This window comes from Vicia villosa, unplaced genomic scaffold, assembly GCF_029867415.1.
Source record: "Vicia villosa cultivar HV-30 ecotype Madison, WI unplaced genomic scaffold, Vvil1.0 ctg.001530F_1_1, whole genome shotgun sequence".
Classification (NCBI taxonomy): Eukaryota; Viridiplantae; Streptophyta; class Magnoliopsida; order Fabales; family Fabaceae; genus Vicia; species Vicia villosa.
In genome coordinates this window covers 482,101-503,640 of record NW_026705653.1, presented here as the reverse complement: position 1 = coordinate 503,640, position 21,540 = coordinate 482,101, and the positions used below count along the sequence as shown (strand labels likewise).

Below are 21,540 nucleotides of genomic sequence, written 5' to 3'. Positions count from 1 at the left end.
AGTTTAGGTTAGGACATAGAGTATGGTTTCCCGGTGAAATCGCTCTAAGAGCTCAAACCAACTATACCATGCCTCCCCTTGGGCTTTGTACAAACGAGTGACCCTCCCATAGCCTCCTCTTGGGCTTACAATGCAAGGACCCTCGGATAGCCTCCTCTTGGGCTTCGTACAAGGACCCACGGGCTTCTTATAAGCATCCCCAATATCCAAATCAAATACCCTAGGAGATTAGACATTTTTCATCTCTATGATAGGAGTATCTCTTCTATATCATCACAAACAATCAATCAATCAAACTTTTTTGCCACAAGTCTGGCTAATCAATCAAACTTTTTTTGCCACAAGGCTGGCTAATCAATCAAACCGTTTTGCCACCATACTGGATGATTAATCAAAGTTTTTGTCACAAGGCTGACTTCATTGAAACTTTTGCCACAAGGCTGGCTGATTAATCAAAGTTTTTGTCACAAGGCTGACTTCATTGAAACTTTTGCCACAAGGCTGGTTAAACAAAAACATCTTTATCATTCTAAGCACCCTAAGTGGCATGGCCCCGGGCTTATAATGAAAAGATTTTCAAACAAAAACAAACAGATGTATGTGATGATATAGATTAGATACATCTAGCATTTAGACGACATTTGTCTCTTTTCCTTTGCTTCCACTAGCATAAGTGGGAACTACGATTGCTCTGACTTTCTCAACATCCCTTTGAGAATACATAGGCACAAGGTCGATCCTTGGCGAGCAAAACAAAACAAAAAAAACCATTCAAACCTTAGCACCCGTAGACCCGAGCTACAGATGCTCTGATTCCCTCTAAGGGATATGTATGCAGAGGATCGCGATGATCTTTGCGAGCATAATCAAACAAACACCTTAGGTCCCACCTATTTCACAAGAACCTCTCAATAACATGGAATGAAAAACAAAGCAAAGAAACCTATAGAGTACTATAGATACGTTGGGTGCTAATACCTTCCCTTCGTATAACCAACCCTCTTACCCAAGATCTCTCCCCACTTTTAGGTTATTGCAGCTTTTTTCCTTTTCCTCCTTTGGAAATAATAAAAAGTTTGGTCGAAACAAAAGAAAAATCATTTTTTTTGAGCACTCGAGCCCAAAGAAGGCATCAGGTGTCTCATCCCACAAAAAAGAGGAACAAAACGGTTTTTCGCCCGCGACAACATTCTTTCAAAGACGTCAAGTCAAAAGGGAAGATGGTAAAGTTTCTTTACAGCCGTCAAATGGCATCTTATCTCCAAGCGCTGATAAGAAGTTTGACGAGGAAACAAACCTTTGAAGTTTCTTTACAGCCGTCAAATGGCATCTTATCTCCAAGCGCTGATAAGAAGTTTGACGAGGAAACAAACCTTTGAAGTTTCTTTACAGCCGTCAAATGGCATCTTATCTCCAAGCGCTGATAAGAAGTTTGACGAGGAAACAAACCTTTGAAGTTTCTTTACAGCCGTCAAATGGCATCTTATCTCCAAGCGCTGATAAGAAGTTTGACGAGGAAACAAACCTTTGAAGTTTCTTTACAGCCGTCAAATGGCATCTTACCTCCAAGCGCTGATAAGAAGTTTGACGAGGAAACAAACCTTTGAAGTTTCTTTACAGCCGTCAAATAGCATCTTACCTCCAAGCGCTGGTAAGAAGTTTGACGAGGAAACAAACCTTTGGAAATTTTCTCTTTATCTGAGATATTGTCCAAACGCAACTGAGACCAGTTTCGAGATTTGGACATCCGGAACGAGAGGAGGTTGTTTACCTTTTTCTAAGTATCAACACTTAGTTAAAGAAGATGGATTGCGCATCCTACATTGCCATCCATTCTCCGGAATCCACATCAAGTATTTCTACAGGAGTTTGTCTCCTCATCCCCGCCAAGTGCGACAACGGGATCAAATCATGCAAAGATTTTATCATATCAGGAGCGCCCAAAATTCGGGCATTCTTTGATATTTAAGTCTCTTTTACGCAGGAGAGATCGAGATCTCAATCTCTCTCCCTCCAGATAAAAGAAACTTAAATAGGGGCATCTGTCATACCCTAATTTTTGACCCCCCTGAGATGACATATCTTCAGGATTTTCATCAAGTCAAAGTAAGTACCCAGGGCAGTCTGGCATTCAATCGAGGGTGTTCAAAGACAAGAAAACTCAGGCAAAGGATCAATCAATAGAGGGATTAGTCTCTAATACAATCATAAGACTCAAAAGCTTCATTATTTCACCTATGATTGATTAGACACCCAGTCATCTAAGTACAGAATTACTCAGATCAACAGACTAGGGTTTGGAGCCTATCAAGAACTAAAATCAGGGATCATCTTTGGGAAAACCTAAAAAGCCCCAGGGAACCATTCAAAGACATCAATCATCTTCAAATAACTCATATGACAAGATCCACTGGACATTACACCTCAGTTCAAAGTCTACACTCATCATTGTCCTCTGGTCGACAATTAGGGTTTTTGACCTAATTCACCAAGATAGTTGACTTTTAATCAGGGCATGGATCCAAAACTCAAGACATGATTCAAGAGTCTCTACTACCTCAATATAATCCATTTACATCATTCATTTGAGGAGAAGATCTTGTTTCTACACAAAAGCCCAAAAATTCACTTTGTCAGGAAAAGTCAACTGTGTGGGATCATCATTGACTTTTAAGGTTTTTGGTCAAAAAATGACTTTCAAAGATCAATATCATCAATATATGGATGTCAAAGTCATTTGACCAAAGAAATTCAAAGAAATTCATCAAGGAGCAAAAAGTCGGGAATTAGGGTTTTTTAAGGCATGGTGAGAACTCAAAATTTCACCTACACAACTCAAAAAAACTTCCAACATGAAAGTTGTAGATCTTGCAAAATAAAACAACATCTTACAAAGGAACTTTTTTCAAAAGATCAATCATTTATGAAGTTTTGGAAATTTTGAAGTTTAGGTCATAAACACTTAGAAATTTTTCTAAGTGTTTTAACCTAGTTTTCATCCAACTTTGGGCTCATTTTTCACAAATTTCCCAAATGATTCTGAAGAAGACATAAACTAATGATTTGAAGTAGATGTTAAGGGCTTTCCAAATTGTGTTCAACCTTCTCCAAATTCAATTTGAGCTAGGAGTTATGCTTGTCCAAAGTTGGCCTCATGAAGTAAAATTATAGGTCATGTACAATTTGAAACTTTGCAATTTTGTGCATTTTGCTTCACTAAGTGATGCTACACGACCTCTAATGCATCTGAAACCATACCATACATCAATTTCCATCATTGCATAAGGATTAGAGAAGATTCCCAAAAACAAAGGCATGTGATTATGTAATGATTGCATTTTTGAATTTATGACAAATTGGTGATTCATCAAAGGAATCTTCTCCCAACCAATTGGAGCTCATTTCTGCAGCCATTTGGTCCCCTAAGATCAAGCAAAACCGAGGGCTAGGGAGTGGTATCAAAGAGCTCATCATTGCACTTTGAATATTCTTTGAATTCCTTCATGGCTAAGAAACCAAACTCACTACACTAAGCAAGCTTACTATGATCAATTACTCTGAACCAATTGCCTATAAATAGAGGCCTCATTCTCATTCAAAAAACACACCAAAGCAACAGAATTCTTGCTTTCTCTTTTCTTTCTTCATACTTAGTTTTTTCAAAGGTCCTTTGGCAAGAAGACTCGGATTCTTCAAACCAAAGCTCTCTCTTTGAAAATAAGTATTCAAACACATTGAGGGAGGCATTTGGAGGTGATCCAAACCTCTGGAACACTGCTGGGCGTGGAGAATCATCATCTCCACCTCTCATTTGGAGCACTTGCAGTTGGAGGACCACAAAACAATTCAGGAGGTTTCAAGCCAAGCCAATCATCCAGGCACACTCCTCAGGTCATAGTGAAGCTAACCAGATGGCTGCAGCTCATCTGTAACTCCAAATTCAACAACCTCCATGTTCACTTGAAGCTGAAATCGAGGGAGGTCCATAGAGCAATTCAGGAGGATTCAAGCTCCAATAAGCATTCAGTTAGCATCATTGAGTCTCAGGGAAGCTATTGAGATCATTCATTCAAGCCCAGGTGCTCTCTATCATCCTCACGACCTCCATTTTCAGAGGTAAGTTTCTGAACCTCACCTCTTTAATTTAAGCACTCTTTAAGTTAAAGCTCGATTCTATCTTGTTCAGCATCATCAAAGGATTGAAAACCCTCTATCATCATTCATTTATTCATCTTGTGCATCATTTAATTTTAAAATTAGGGTTTATGTGTTCTTCGTGTTCATAATGAAATTCGTTAGTTACACTTAGAATAAATGAATTCTGAGCCCATAATCATGTTCCTTGTCCAAAAACGAGTGAGATTGATGTTTACATCATGCCATTTAGTTGAGAAACCAGAGAGTTAGGAATTTGAAAATCTGAAGCTCGAGGAAGAAGATGAACATGGCGCGCGTAAAATTTGAATTTCCTGGCTTATCTGAAAATATAATATATTGAGTGTATATAGTTAACAAGCTGCGCGCGCAGCTCAGTTGGTTAAGTTTTGAAATGTGATCATGAAGGGCGTGGGTTCGAACCTCTCTAGGGCCAAACCAATTTTTTAGCATCCATTTTCATTCCTTTTTTATACAAACTTCACACAATTAATAAACTTACCAAATTAAATCATTTTCACTTCATTTTTCACACACTTGCTAGATAATATACTTACTTTGTGAATAATCAAAAAAATCATAAAAATATTATTTATTTCATGCATTTTAATTAGGTTTAAAATAGTATGTTTTAAATGTTTTCTTAAATACTTTAAAATATATATTTTCATTTTGTTTTAACCTAATTACTTTGTGAATAATTTTATGATAAAACCCTAAATATTTAGGTCTTAATTGGGTATAGATTTCATCTTTGCCTTAATTAAGTTGACTTTTGTCAATATTCAAAACTGTTTTCAATCTCTGATTAAACGGATGATTAAGGTTTTCAAACAACAAAACCTCGCATCATTCCAAATCATTTTTCAAATTGCTTTTACACCAGTACTGTAAAGTACTGGGCCTCTAATAGAGTGTAAGTCCCAAAAACCTTCTCTTCTTAGCTTGTTTTCAAAACTGTATTTTCAAAATCTTCTTTCTGTTTTCAAAACATTCTTCTGGTATTTGAAGGGCATTATTCCCGGTGAAACTCTTCAGATACCTATGTGACCTTTGTCCATCTTCACTTCTTCTGTTTTCAAAACCATTAACTGTTTATCATATATATATTCAACTGTTATCCACCAATTACTGGTGAGGCTTTGTACATACTTCTCCAAAGGCCTCCACTCCATCCAGGTTAGGCTTTACAAGCTTTCAATTTACAGTCTTTATTTAAATTACTGTCAAATATAAATTGTGCATATATATTAGTTTAGAACTACGTTTGAGTGTAAACCTAGGACAGTTAAACCATATATATATTATAGGAATATGGCCTAGGATTGAGAATGTCTTCCCGGTGAAGGCTCTTTCCTAATTAGAGATCTGTAGTTCAAACCCCCAAGATGAATTATTCCCGGTGAAACATCTTGGCAAAAACCTTAGAATCCAAAAAATAGGACACATCCACCCAAAGAGGAATTATTCCCGGTGAAACCTCTTACCCATTTGCTTAGAGCCAAAATAAGTTCAAAACTACATAGCTTTCTCTTGTGCTATAACAAGGACCCTCGATTAGCCTCCTCTTGGGCTTTGTACAAGGACCCACAGGCTTCTTAAAAGCATTTCCAGCTTCCTCTTGAGCTTGTATACAAGGACCCATCAGGTTTCTTATAAACATAGGAACAGGTCTTTAGTCACCTTTTAGCCTACCCTGGTGAGTTTTCTTCCAATTTAAACCAGACTTTAAACAAGCTAGGTTTGTCTCAATTTTGCATTGAGTACACCTTTTGGAATGAGAGACACGGACAGTCTCTGTCACCCTTATCTCCATCAATCTTCCTTAGCAGAGTCTAGGATCTATGTTTATTTTCTCCTCAGCATGTGTCAGCCTTCATCTTGGGCTTTAAACAAGAAGTCTCCATTAGATAATCTTTCTGCCATCCATTTTTCAATCATAAAATTCCCTGGAAAGGGTTAGATTCCACACATTCTTTCATTTCAATAAAACCCCTGGAAAGGGTCAGCCTCCAAAAAAAACATGATAAAGTCAGTCTTTTACTAAATAATTTCACCAGCTGAGTCAAAATCCCTGGAAAGGGTTAGCTTCCAAAGAAAAACAGTCTTTTAATAAATAAAACCTCCTCAGTAGAGTCAAAACCAACAAAAACAGTTAGCCTCAACCTTGGGCTTCATACAAGGCACCCAAACAATAAAACTCCCCTGTCAAGAGTCAGCCTCAACCTTGGGCATTGTACAAGGCAGATAATAGAGTCTCCCCAGTGAGTTCTTCATCATTCAGTAGCCACAACCTTGGGCTTTGTACAAGGCAGATAAACCATATTTTCATGTGTCAAAGATTCCTAACACTTAGGATCTTTTCCCCATAGAGTCATCCATACTCAGTTTATTTAAGAGCCTGCCACAACCTTGGGCTTTGTACAAGGCAGAAAATAATGTTTTCCCTAGCTAAAGTCAACCACAACCTTGGGCTTTGTACAAGGCACATAAAATAGAGTCATTCATTCAATTATCCTCAATAGTTAGCCACAACCTTGGGCTTTGTACAAGGCACACAAATAGAGTCTCCCTAAGTAGAGTCAGCCTCAATTCTGGGCTTTGTATAGAACACAAAAATACCCTGTAATTAATCCCCAGTGGAGTCATCTCCCGGAGTCAATAATAATTAATAAATCAATCAAAAAGCCTCAAGCTTGGGCCTCATTCAAGCCAGCTAAAGTCAAATCTTTTATACAGTAGATAGACATAGCTTATCTCTATAGAGAGATATTTTTACTACTCTACCACATTTAAACAAACAAACATTTCAATTTCAATTTCAATTTTAATCAAGTCTCCCATTTAGGACTCTGAAAGACATGCTCTGGCACATCCCCAGACTTGTACACTTTCCCTAATTTGGACGAGCATCTTTCTTTCATTTAAGAGGCATCTGACTGGCATACTTGCACACACAAGTAAGGTCCCCCTCTTGAATGAAATGAATCCAGTTATTCTGTCACTCTTTCAAAATGTTTGTGGTAGAATAGTACGAATACCTCTCTGTAAAGATGATTCCATGTCTCTTTACTGTAAACAGAGATTTAATTCCAAGCTTCAACCTTGAGCTTTAAGCAAGGCACCAAAAAAAATAAGTAATTTCCCTAGTTAGTTCCCCGAACTACATTAAGCTCTGACTTCCACTAGGGATATGTAGGCATGAGGTTCACAAGGAATCTCAGCGAGCTAATAAAATACCAAAAATAGTCAGTCTGTCTGTCTGTCTGTCTTTTCAAATCAATTCAATTCCTTCTCCTAACACAAAGGAGAAACTTTCCCAATCATTAGCAGCAAACACAATCACAATGACACAGAGAAGGTTCCTGTAGAGTACTACGGATATGTAGGGTGTTTAAACACTTCCCTATGTATAACCGACCCCCCGGACTCCAGAATTTCTAGTCTAGGTGAAATCCCCACACTTAGCAAACTCCTAGGGTTTAGTTGAGATCTTTTTTCCCCTTTCCTACTCGTAGGACCAATAAGAAAGTTCGTGTGATATCGTAGGAAGAACTGAAATAAAATTCATTCCACCACGGGCGCATTCTCCTTCCAAATTTTGCGTGAAGGGTTTAGCGTGCCATCCTCCCAAGTGAAACGGGGAGGTAAAGAAAACGACACCACAATAGCCAATCCCTGTAATTAATTATCTCACAAGATACAACATATAAATGTCAAATAATTATATAATTCGATTGGAAATTGCATGCCGAAAGCAATAATATCCTTAATTCGATCCAATTTTGTTCCTTTTAAAAAACCCTAAAGCGAAGCTTCCAAGACCTATTAATGGCGAATTGTTATCTATGTACCTAAACTCGAATCAAACAACCCAGAAAGCCTCACAACGTCATTCTAAACGTGAATATATAATCAAAATACATTAAAGATGCGTAAATATATGGAAACAAGATTGAGTTTGATGTTGATAAAACGTGACTTATGCTTGCGATTCAGAGCACTTCAGTCGAAGGTAATGGTTGAGATAGCTTCAGAAAACTTCCAAGAACGTGTTAGAACTCTTCAAACTCCTTGAATCTCCCTTCAATATTGAATTCAATTTTCAATTTTTCTTCAAACTTTAGAATTCGGATATGACTCTCGGAGGCTGAAAAAAGAACCCCCTTTGCATCTGCAATTGCTTAGTATATATATGAGACTAAATTAGGGTAACCAACTTGTAATGAATCCAATCCAATCTTGTTCTTTGATGATGAAGATTTTGATTGAAAATTAGTTATCAAAGCTTTCTAAATTGACTCAAATTCCATCCAATATTTCCACTTATGGTGTGCACGAATTTGGACTGATTATATGACCTTTTGATGATTGGAATTGATTGGAAACAAAATAGAATCAAATCTCTTATATTTTCTATCAATTATTTGATTTAAACTAAGTTTTAAATGAATAAAAATTCACCAAAATTATAATAAAATCAATATGGTCGTGGCCTTGGATTTGTAGGTTCCTAATAACCTTAATGTCAAGTTTGGGTCATAATAATATAGGCCCATTTGCAAAAATAATCATTTTGAACCACTTTTGTTTCACATATTTCCTTCAAAATCGCCCAACTTTGACGAGGCGTATCTCCCTCAATTTTTAAGGTATGGGAGAGTTCTAGGACTTTTTGGAAACCTCAAGATGTCCTCTATAAGTCACTTTGGAAAATATTTTTCATTTGGGGATTTTATCTTGATCATATCTTCTTTGACAAAAAACTACTTTTTAAGGATGCCTGAAAATGACCTGTAATCTTTTGCATCATACCTCTCAAATGAAGCATTTCTAGCCCTGGCTTGTGAGAGACAAAATTGTAGAGAATCCAATTTCCTTCAAAATAGGCTTTGAGTGGGGCATTTTTGATGTTCCATGTGAAAGTTATGCCCAGTCAAAGTTGGGTTGACTTTCTCCTAAGAAACCCTAATTTGAGCCTTTTTTGTATTTGTTCATCTCTGAGTTTCTATTAATGGAATCATGATCAATCCTTGATCAAATGATGGTTATACTTCACATACTTGATGTTGACCAAAATTGGGAGGCTTTGACTATGCTCTGATTATGGTTGACTTTTTAGGTCAAACCAGTTGACTGTGGATCATCTGGACTTTTGAATGAGTAATCTTTGGGACTGAATCTTGAACTTTGAATCATTATGAATGAAACATGGAAGACAAATTTTGGGGTATGACAGGAATCCACGTGGAAGAATTTGGAAGATGTGGCTATTACATCCGCGTCTTTAAGCAATGAAGCAGCTCTTGCGTCAAGGTTCGCTTCCGTTGTTACCGTGCAAAACAACTGTTGATTGTAGGTTGTTGAGAGCCATTAGATGTTCAAATTGTTAAGTCTACCTCATGACTAAGAACTGAATGAATGCTTTTAGTTGGAGGTATATCTTATTTTACTATTAGTGTACTGCAAGAAATTAAGATTACGACGAGTTTTGTGGACATGTTTGCTAGTGGTTTTCTGAATTTTTTTGGAGATGTATATGTGCTATAAGGAATGTAATTTATATTTGACAGTGCTTGTTTATTGGATCCATGTTGTTGGTGGTGGCATATCATATAACTCAATGTTATGCCACTTTTTCTTTTAACTTTCAAACTACATAATTATTCATCACAACCATAAGTTTCAAAAATCAACACACTCACACATAAAAAGGCTATGGCTGGCTGAAACTGGTTGTGCCTTGGTGGAGCATCATGTAAACATAATTAGTATCTTTCCTAACTCAGCACTACACTTTGGACCACACTCTCCTCCACCTTCATCATTGTCAAATCAAAACTCCTATATTTGGTGCTATCAAGTTGGTAGTTTCTTTCACTACACTAGTACCTTCTTTTCATTTTAATTACCCTACCATTTTGTTTAACAAATCATTCAATAACTACACTAAAAAAAAGTACAAAAGTAGGACCTAAAATATGTTGAAATTAGTTTTTGCACCTGATATTGAGAGTGTCTCTTATTTACTTCATGAATATCTGTAAGTTTACAAGAATCTTTCTAAACTTATTTTAACCAAAAATTAAAAGTTAATCCAATTGTACTACCTTACATTAATTAGTTTTCATTCCTTGACGCATCTTAACAGCTACCACCACATGTCACATTCAAAAATTTAAAAGTACAACTTATATTAGCTAATGCTGATGCAACATTCAGCCAATGATGAAAAAAAATAGGGTTACTACTCAGAAAGAAAATGATAGATAAACATTGAATTGGAGATCTACCCAAAAAATATACCTTTGAGTACAGCAAATAAACAACACTTGAAAAAAGCAACCCTAAGACTGGGGTAAAGAAAGGGCATAAACCTTTAAACGCGCTTGTTGTTGCATTTGAGCATGAAGAGTCCAGACATTGACGCCAAGAATGCGCAATATGGAAGAAATATGGCGCAAAGCAGCAATACGTACAGAAAACTATAGTGCGTCCTTGTCCATGGACAGTGAGAATATAATACAAATCGGCATCTTTATCGTCTTCTGTGCATCTGCATATCATAACAAATCATTAATGTTGTATCATCAAGCAAAAATCACATTTCATATCATAGTAAACATTCCTTAATGACTTTATCATGCGTAATCGTAATTAGTTAGAGTTAATGAAATTATAAAATGAGAAATTTACCAAGAATACTTAACCATAAACCACAACTCTATTTTAGAGTAGGTGTGTTTCTGTGATGGCTCATTTTAGATGTAATCATTTATAATAGAAATATTGAAGTTTTACTTTGGTTTGCCCATTTTAGATGTTTATCAATACCAAAACAATATACAATAATAATCTATTTTATTTCAAGTTTAAAAATAATTAGAGTTAAATAGATGTTTTTTAACTTGAAATCAACTATAAAAATATTTTGTAGTAAAATTTGGTAGTTAATCTATTATTTTATTGTAGTGTGAAGAAGAAGGGGAATATATGAATAAAGACTTTAATTAATACTGATATTTGTAGGTAAGAAAAAATTGGAAGGTAACAATTTTCAAAAAAAATATCAAATTTAGGGAGGTTTAAAACCCCCGCAATCTAACATATTTTTTTACAGTGTTGACTTTTAGTGACGTGGCGTAACACGTGGCGTGCCACGTCTGCTTCCGTTAGAGCAAATAGACGGCAAGGACTAAAAATGGGGAAGGAAAAATTTAAGAGGACCATTCTTTGAATGAAAATTTTATAGGGACTAAAACTGAATTTTGACTTATTTATAGGGACCAAAAACATATTTAACCCTTTTTTTTTAAATATATTTTTTAGTGACGTGATTTTCATGTCACAAGTTTGTGACATGAATATCACGTCGCAACATGCTGAATTCAAAAATAAAATTTAGAGAAAAGACAGTTGTTTAGTGACATTATTTTCACGCCACAAATTTGTGACATGAAAATCACGTCGCTAATTTCCTGCGTTTTCTGATTCCACTCTGACATGTCTGCTAAAACTGTAAAGTAGTTGATATATGTTCAGAATGTTGCGACGTGATTTTCATGTCACAAATTAGTGACATGAAAATCATGTCACTAATGAGTTTCCACACGCTCTAATGCGGCGTAAACAGTCACGTCGCAAAAAATAGGTTGTGACGTGATTTTCCATGTTGTGACATGAAAATCACGTCACTAATGAGCTTATTTTTTGTAGTGATTCTTTGATTATCTAAGAATGAGATTTGATTTTGAAATGAGGTTTGGAATGTGAATAATACGGTTTGGAGTATCAAAGCTTTGAGATGGAAGTAGATTTTTATAGGAGAAATTACTCACCTCATATGTAGTTTTTATGATTTTAACAAAGATCCTTTGTAATTTCTTTCGTAATTCTAATTTGTTTGTAATTTCTCTTTTTTTTGTTGTTGGCGGGTCTACCCGTTTTATATGTAAACAGGTTTTGAGAACTCTTAGTTCTCTGTTTAATATCAATCATTTTATTATAACTGGTTATTCCATTTAAACACAATTTTTCTTCCATATTCCACCGATTAAACTCCAAAAAATTACAATGAAATGCAACATGCATTTTAATTTTCATCATTGGACAGTTAAGGTGGTATAATACATTTGGTTTTATGTCATACTTCGACAATTACAATTTTGACTTAAAAACGTGATAATTTAATTTATTCATCTACCACTTTGTTGTTCTCTGTAAATTTAACATCAATTAAACTTTTTTATATTTGCCTTACTTGAACCCTGATCATGCCATCTGCATCCACTTGTTTGTGTTGAAAAAGAATTACAAGTGTGAGTAGTGTGAGAAAGTCTAACATTGGTTAGGAATGTGAAGACTTAGCATTTATAAGTGAGAGAACGAACAAGCCTATCACCTTAAGTGCATCTCTCACAAAGGTGTGTTGCTCAAAAGGAAAGTCCCTAAGTATAAAAATGCTCCTCGTGTTGAACCCCCCCTCCCCCTGAATTTTCCTAACAATTTCCATTCACCTTTTGTTTTGCTTTAGTAATCTAATAATTTCAGAAGTATAGTTTTTCAACCATCTTTTACTCCACTTGCTTTCAGATGCATCCATGGAGATCCATATTTTTTAGTTTTCCAACCCTTCAGGCACATTCAAAGCATAACATTCAAGGTGTGCATAATTGTCCCTTTGAGATGGTATAATCTCTCTCCTTACCTTATTACAAGTTAAATGATAATCAAAGGAATCTGTAACCGTTCTCTTACTACTAGTAGTATCAATAGTAGGAACCTCCACATCAAACAAAGTCTTCTTCGCCATGGTTTTTAAAAGCTTCATCTTTAGGTCTTTACTGTTCTTTCCCTGATGGTACTCACTAAAAGTAATACATCTGTGATTGATGAAATTCGATCCTCAAAAGCTCCATTCCCAACAACTCATAATTCTTCCTACCTTGAATAGCCATTGAGGACACAATTCACAACTTTACTATCAAGAAAAATTGGCTTGATTTAATCAATAAGCAAAGTTTTGACAAAATTCCAAATAGAGTAGGTTACACTCTTCCTACTTGAAACCTCCTTAAGTGTTTGGAAGTCTATTCCTATAAATAAATATCTATCGATTAGGTATTCTAATTTGTCACCAGTCTTAGTCCAGAAACTCCATGATAACTCAACAGTCAAATCAGATTTTATCCATTGTCTTCTACAAATCCCATTAAAGTGTTATGAGAAAACCTCTAATCATCCATCATTTCTTGACCTCAAATCCCATAGCTCTTTATTTTCATGAAAGTTTTCACTAGATGTTGATGAATTAACAATAACATTGGAACCTTCTAAAATATATAAGTCACATATTTTAGACCATTAAGCCATTATCACTTAACCATGAGAAATCTTCAACACCCTATATTAAACTATAATGTAGTAGTTTAGATCATTAAACATTTTTATCATTAACAAATTTTGCTTGAGCTCTAGAACATACTTCGCGTTATAAAGAAGAAATTCACGATCATCGAATATTTTAAGTCTGATCATACTAATGTCATGAACCTTGCAATCCTTATTGACACCAAGGTGAACTACTCCATCTTCCTTAAATATCAAAGTCTCAAAGTATTCTTTTATTAGACACATGTGATAAGAGCGGCCTAAGCTCATGATCCAACCCTCTTCAACCTCCAAACACATTACCACTAGTGCATTAGCACTATGATAACTATATATGTGAGGTAACAACAATCTGAACAAAATTTTCATTTTCCTTCCTCTCGGGACAATCCCTTTAGAAATGACTGGATTTTTGACAAACAAATCATTTTAACATTTACTTGTTAAGCCTCTTTGATTTGGACATCCCTCTACGTTCACTTTCTCCTCTTGAGAGACTTGTGCCTTCATCACTATTGTCAATCTTCAAATCTTTTGCCTTTGAATTTTTTTTGGATTTGAATTTCATCCAAAGTAATAGTGAATTCTTTACCATTAATAAGGGCATTACTAAAATTCTTAAAGGATCTCTCTAATGAGCTCAAAACGAGTAGAGTATTGCCCTCGTATTCAATCTCCACCTTATTATTCTTTAGATAATTAATGATCTTGTGAAATTCAGTCAACTGCTCCACTATGGATTTATTCTCTACCATTTGGGATCAATAAAGTTTTTGTTTTAGATATAACCTGTGAGGCAAAGACTTAGTCATATACAATGATTAAATTTTCTTACCACATCGAAGCCGAAGTCTTCTCCCTAACGACTTCCCTTATAATTTTATTCCCGAGGCACAATATAATGAGACTTCTGGCCTTATCCACCATCTCGGTCTTCTCTAGTTTGGTTAGGTGTGCAGGCATCGAAGTCTCACCCTCCAATGCTTCAATACACTTTATTGAGTTAAATTTCTTGCATCTCCACTTTCCACAATCCAAAATTGTTTTCTCGTAAAAATTTCTCAATCTTCCATTTGGAACCTACGGTGCTCAATTGTAAACAAAACCCTTTTGTCCACGGTAGAGACCACTTATTGCGAAATGGAAAGGTTCAATCATACCAAAAAATGGATGTGTGATGACAAAGAATAGTGAACCAAGATAAATGGCCTTCAACAAAAATAACTCTCTATGCAATAAGACAACAACTTAACTTGGCAGAAGAAGATAAAAGACAAGGAACTCAATAATTTGTTTATCCAATTTGATCAAATTATCTACTATGGGGGAGAACAACTCTCCGATTCACTATACTTCTAATAGTTGTTACAAAAGATTACAAATGAGTTACAAGAAAATAGTTATCTAAGTTCGCGAGAACAAACCATAGTTTCTACCCAAGTATTTTTAATTTCAATCTCTCTGATCTCTATATATAAATCACACAAGCCCAAAGTGTTTAGAAATGCTTCTCAATCTCCTTTAGATATTTTCAATGGTTTACCAAGTTCTAAGAACACACTCTTAAGAATTTATCCATGTCTCTCTAAGATTATTAGTTGGATTTCCAAATCCTTTTCTCCATTTTCAACTCTAAAATTCTAAAGGTTTTGAAGAAAATAATGATAACGATACCTAATTATAAAAGCTGAAACACAACAGATCCATAACAAGCTCAAAACATTACTCATTAACAAACAAATCTACAAACCAAAACAATGAAGCCCAATACATGTGAATCGAGATAATCAAGCCCAAGATCTGACAGACTGAAGCACCCGCCACGTCAGATGCACCTTTAACCATCCTCCCGCCGTGCCGCCCTCACTGTCGGCCTTGCTACCGACCCGACTCCACTATCGGCCTTCGCTGCGCCATCGTGTCGACTCCGCCGCCAACCCTTGTCGACTTCTAAACTAATTTTTGATATTTGTAATCTCGATTCATATTTTCTTTCTTTTTATCACTTAAAATTTTAAAATATAGTTTAGCAACTACTATGATTATGAAAAAATTTTAGGTAGACACAAACACAACATTTTCTCTCTCCTTCATAATCACAACTATCCCATGAATCAAATTAGAAAAAAAATTAAAATTAAAATTAAAATAAATTAAAAAAATTTCTCTCTTCTTACTGGTTGATTCTAAGAATATGAATTTAGACTTATTTCCATGCAAGAATTTATTTATGATCATTGTCTTCTTCTTCAACAATAAATTGAGTGTTATGCTTTTTGTTAGTTTTTTGTATTCTCAAAATGTATTTTGTTATTAAATCTATTGAGTTTGACTAAGTCAATATAACTTATTCATTTCAAAGAACTAGTATAACACTTTTGTTTTATAATGAATTAAAATGAATTCTGAAATTAAGTTTGAGAGAAAAAGGGAGTTAACAAAAAGAAGAAAAAAAACCATGAAATATCAGTTCCCTTTTCCACCATCTCTACTCATTTGGTTTTAGTTTCAATATAGTTCAAAGACAAAATATTTTTGATACTTTATGATCAAGATTTTAAAATACGGTCCGTGAGTGCTAAAATACGGTCCGCAACCGCAAAAATTGCCGCTAAAATACAGTTCCGACTGCAAAAACTGCTGCATTTTACGTTTTTATATTAAAGAACTATTGATTCACACTGCAATGTCTACACTTGCATAAGAAATTCTGTTACACATAATCCATCAATTACAAAATTTTAATTAATTAAAAAATAAATATAACATTTTCTCTCTCCATCGTAATTATCACCACCTCATGTTTACGATAACCCAAAATTGAATTATTCTTTTAGAGAATTTAGTGAAGTGAATAATAATGTGAGTATATCTAAAAACATGTGAGGCTCTTGAATGTGGCAGTAGTAGCACCCAACTTTTTTCATTTCAATCATGCGTTTTGTCAGCCATCCCGTGTTATTTACTACTCCCTCCGTCCCACAATGAGTGACTCATTTAGAATAAAATAATGTCCCAAAATGACTGATCCATTTTAATTTCCAATACATTTTTTTCAATTCTACCCTCTAATTATTAAAAAGTTCACCATTCCCAATACATGATAAGGGTACTATGGTAAAAATAATATTATCTCTCTTACTTTTTTACACTTTTCTTAATTTGTGTGAAATTGTGTGCTGGGTCATTCATTGTGGGACGGAGGGAGGGAGTATATCATTTTCAAAATCACATGCCACCAACCATTCTAAGCATAATAAAATTGTTTAACATTAATATCACATTAATTAACCAAGCAGAGAAAAATAACTTGAAAAAGATACTCATATATCACATGCATTTATACAACATTACATTAATATATATAACTATAGTATATTAGTATATAACAATATATCGTACATACATTAAAAAAAGACATAACGATATATCATTAATCAACTTAATTATCATAAGTGCTTATTCCATTTAAACACATTTTTCCCTCCATAATCCACCAATTATAAACTCCAAAAAGTACTATGAAATGCAACATGCATTTGGATTTTCATCACTGAATAATTGAGGTGGTGGAATACGTTCAATCACATAGAGTGGAGGATACTGATAATAATACATCATTCTCTTCATTCCTTCTTCATCAATATTAACCATAGCACCATTATTATTCTCTTCTTTCTTTGCTTCTTCTTTGCTTTCTTCACCTCCCTTTTCTTCTTTTTTCTCCTCATTTTTACTATTCTCACCTCCCTCTTCTTTCTTTGGTTCTTCTGTTGGTTTCTCCTCTTCTTTCTTATTCTCTTCTGGTTTAGCTTCTTCTGATGCCGCGGGTTTTGCTTCTTCTTCTTCTTTTTTGGTTTCTTCTTCTTTCTTTTCTGGTTCAGGTTCTGGTTGAGGAACTATTTTTGCTTGTTTTTTGGTTCTTCTATAGACATATTCAACTAGCTTGTTTGCATCCATGGTTCCTGTCACTGTTACTTTTCCTGTGCTAAACTCTGTCACTGCTGTTTGAACTCCTACAATAAACAATACAAATTTTCACCATTAATTATCGGTAATAATCATTAGAAACTCACAATTTTAAATAACGAGCATGGTCGCGTTGCAGACACTTAAAGACTTTTGTGATTTTAGTTGATACAGATATTACAATACCGATTGCAGTCGTTGTGGTATGAATTAACCACAACTTCTTTTTCATCATAAAAATGATGAATAAACAGTATTGAAATCGGCATCGGCATCTTCCAATACTGTTTTAACAGGGACGTTTTCACGATAACAGACTGTTTTTTAAAACCTTGTTCACGCATATAATTATGAGGTTCAGGATTTACCCTGATAATAACGTCCAACTCAGCAATATCGATATTTTGTCAATTGAGTTAGGATTTGCATATATGTATAATGATTTTTAAGACTATGTTTCTTTTTTAATTTTTTTCAGCAAAAAATTAAAGTTGTTTAATTTTTAATCACTATTTGTCGACAAAATTAGACATCACTGAAATATTTGATGAAAATTTTTTCACTCCCTCACAACTATTTCTTTCACTGTTTGAAGCACAATCTCATGCAAGAACATGGATCATGGGGTCTACAATAAGAGGGTCCAACATCAATTAATGCTAACTTGGCAATTTCAAAGATACAAAACATGAAAAGATGGACATGCACAAATTCAGGATTGATGATTCATCCTTTTATTGGATCCATTTGCAATATTTTTTTATTTAATTTTTTTCATGAAGTTAACTTGTCACAATCATATAAACTTCAATGGACACCAGAGAATTTAATCATGAAGAAAGTAGCTGTCAATTTCTTCCCCTTTTATCTATATGTACTTTTTCAATGAGAAATAAAACTATAGCTACCATCATGTTGAAATTGAATAAGAAATAAAATTGTACCTCTCATTTGGAGTATCTTTCTCTTGAGTTGCTCAGCACAAGCCTCACAATGCATGTTCACATTAAGTTCCACTGTTTCTGGTCCATTAACCTGAAAAAAACAGTAATTTTAATTTACAAAATAATTATAAGAACATGTCACGAACATGCGTCTGTGTCAGTATCAAAGTCACTGCTTCGTAGATAGATAAACATTTATAAACATGTGTCTGTGTTTGTATCTGTGTAAACATGTGTCGGTGTTTGTATCTGTGTCATTGCTTCATAGATAGATAAACATTTATAAACATACGTGTTTGTGTTTGTATCTGTGTCATTGCTTCGTAGATAGATAAACATTTATGCTATAAGAACTTAACTAACTAAATATTTATAGGAAACCAACTTTCATATTTGTTATATGGTCGCCTATCTGTTTATCTGTCTTTCTATTTATTTGTTTATCTGTTTATCTGTCTGTGTGTCTGTAAATTTATTTGTCTGTCATCTATGATTCTTAACAAGAAAAGAGAAAAATACTATGATTACCTGAGAATTAACAACTTCAGGAATAGGTTCTCCTTCTGCTGGAGGCAATGGAGATATAACACTTGCTCTTCTCTTTGTTTTCTTTATAATTGTATTACATATAGTTTGAGGCTCAACTATACCCTTTATAGTAACTTCATTTTTAGCCATGTCAATTACCACTCCTTCAACTCCTATTAAAAAACAAACACAAAACAAAAATGAGTACACATGATTCATGCATATAAACATCTAGTAACAAAAAATACAACATTTATGTATACCTCTCATTTTCATAATAGATCTTTGAATCTTCTTGGCACATCCTACACAATGCAAGTCCACAAAAAGCACACATGGTGATGGTGGTTTTGGCTCTTCCTTTTTCTCTTCTTCTTGCTTTTCCTCCTTCTTTTCCTCTACTTGCTTTTCCTCAGTCTTTTCTTCTTTCTTCTCTTCTTGCTTCACCTCAACCTTTGGTTGTTCCTCCTATACTCAATGATAAAAATATGTTCAAAACTTCAAATATAACTCAAGTACTAAATGAGAAAAATATGAATAACAATCTCAAAAAGTTATGTTACCTGTTTTGCTTCCTCACCCATTTTAGTGTATGAAGTATCCAATCACAATTCTGATTTTGGAAAAGAGATGTTTAAACAAACAAAAGATGAAGAATGCTTATATAAGTATATAGATATAAGTGATGGAGTTTAAGATATAAAGTTGGTAATGATTTAATTATAAAGCTAAACCAAGTGATTCCTCACCACATGCAATACCACTAAGGGAACACTAAGATTAATATTTCTTTTATGAAAAAGGGTTTGAAGAATGAAGGGGTGAAGCATTGATGTAAGATAAGCAGCTTTATAGAGAAAGGAGATTAATAGTAGTGAGGTCAAATTGGAAAAAAGAGAGAGAAAAAAGTTACTGTTGTATGAATTTGGAAAAGAAAATTAGAATAGTTCCATTAAGCACCGAGTGATAGAATATTGATAAAAAAAAACATGAGTAGGTGGTGAAGTGTCATTCTGTCAGACATGCATGGCATATGTGTCAGTGTAGCACCTTATTATGACAACCTGGACAGTTACTAGGTGTGAGTGAATGAGAATCCATGGTTTTAGTACCTTAAATTATGATTCTTATGACTCATTTTACTCTTGTCCTTTTTAAGTGATTAAATAATGTTTAGAATCTTTTACATGGTAACAAGATAACTGCAGTCATTTTAAATTATTGGATGATTACTTGTTTGTAAAAATGTTAGTTTTGAAGTTTGTTCCTTTTTCTTGCTGATTCATCATTGTTAACCCCAAAAAAAGTAAAAGTTAATTTATTCATAAAGCTTGCTTGTTGTAACATCAATTTCTTCCCTTTTTTTTAAGGTTCTAAGGTACTTTAATTTCACGAGGGAAAGTGATCTTATTGGGATTAGAAAGTAAGTGTGGCTGTTGGACATCGCAAGTTTGATAGAATTAACGGAGGATGAGGTGTATCTGCAAACGCTCTAAAATTCGAGTAAGAACAAGTGAAAAGGTAGAAAATAGGATACCTAACCCTTTCGCAGAGGAGAGCATTTATAGTGAGCTTCAAGCGCTTGACCTATGGTCTTCATTATGAGCTGATGATCCAGACTCATAACAAATGACTGTTAGGATTCTCATGTGAGCATGGAGATGAGCAACATGTGCTCATCATCATGGGTCAACAGTCCTGTGGTTTTAGGAGGTGTGGGCGGAGTTGCCCATTACAGAAGACAGTCATTTTATTGGTCGCGGGAAACGTAAAAACAATTGATAGAACATGTGGAGAATGTGTCCTCCACTGACCCTAACATATTGAACCAGTGTTTTAGACTGTCCTTGACAAAGATTTAGATTGGATCGTGTCTCTCGATAGGCTAGCCCCAAGCCAGTCTAAAATAGGAAGTGTTATTAAAATTTATTAAAGATTAGATTAAGCATTTATATATCATTGGTGTTATTGTATTCATGTTTGTACCATGGTTCATAATCATAGATTAAGATCTCCAAATTGATGAAAAAGTTGTTTTGAATCAAATAAGACAGATGTCATGAACATAATCACACATTTATTATGATTTCTTAAAAATGAAAATAGTTGATACATAATGTCCTTTTAGTCTCTTACACGAATTAGAGTTTAAGCAACATATTTCTTATTTCCATAACATATGATTGGGATTAACTAAACATGGGGATCATAGAAACCACTTTATACTTAGACTAAAAAAGCAAACCAAGAAAGTTGAACTCCACGTGGGATGTTATTAGCCTTTATATTTTCTATGACAAAGTTTTTTCCTTGATACATGTATCTATTTAATTGGATTATAAAACACCTAATTTTTCATTTCTACTTTTAAAAACTAATCCACTTTTCCTTTATTAGATTAAATATAAGAGAGGTATGGCGCAACCAGATATATCTCTTCCGTTTTGTTATTTTTTATAAAATTTTAATATATAGAAATTTAAAATTTTGACCTGCTCGAAAAAAAGAAAGTTATAACAGACATGCGGTCTTTGCAATTTCTTAAAGAGTAAAA

The 21,540-nt window shown here is 34.4% G+C and overlaps 1 protein-coding gene across 1 annotated transcript; it reads right to left on the bottom strand.

The window, feature by feature from the left end:
* Positions 1-16,948: 16,948 nt before the first annotated feature.
* Positions 16,949-19,869, bottom strand: LOC131635646 (heavy metal-associated isoprenylated plant protein 9-like). The gene is made up of 5 exons (XM_058906283.1): positions 19,550-19,869; positions 19,250-19,454; positions 18,987-19,159; positions 18,459-18,549; positions 16,949-17,561 (listed from the first exon to the last, which is right to left on the bottom strand). The coding sequence occupies exons 1-5, from the start codon at positions 19,568-19,570 to the stop codon at positions 17,065-17,067; spliced, it is 987 nt and encodes a 328-aa protein (XP_058762266.1). The 5' UTR covers positions 19,571-19,869; the 3' UTR covers positions 16,949-17,064.
* Between the last annotated feature and the right edge of the window lie 1,671 nt (positions 19,870-21,540).

Bases quoted from the DNA above. Each gene is read 5' to 3' on its own strand.
- LOC131635646 (XM_058906283.1), bottom strand. From the start codon at position 19,570: ATGGGTGAGGAAGCAAAACAG. The intron at 18,550-18,986 runs GTAATCATAGTA...TGTTTTTTTCAG, and splicing joins CTGAAGTTGTTAATTCTCAG to GTTAATGGACCAGAAACAGT. The intron at 17,562-18,458 runs GTACAATTTTAT...TGTTTATTGTAG, and splicing joins AAAGATACTCCAAATGAGAG to GAGTTCAAACAGCAGTGACA.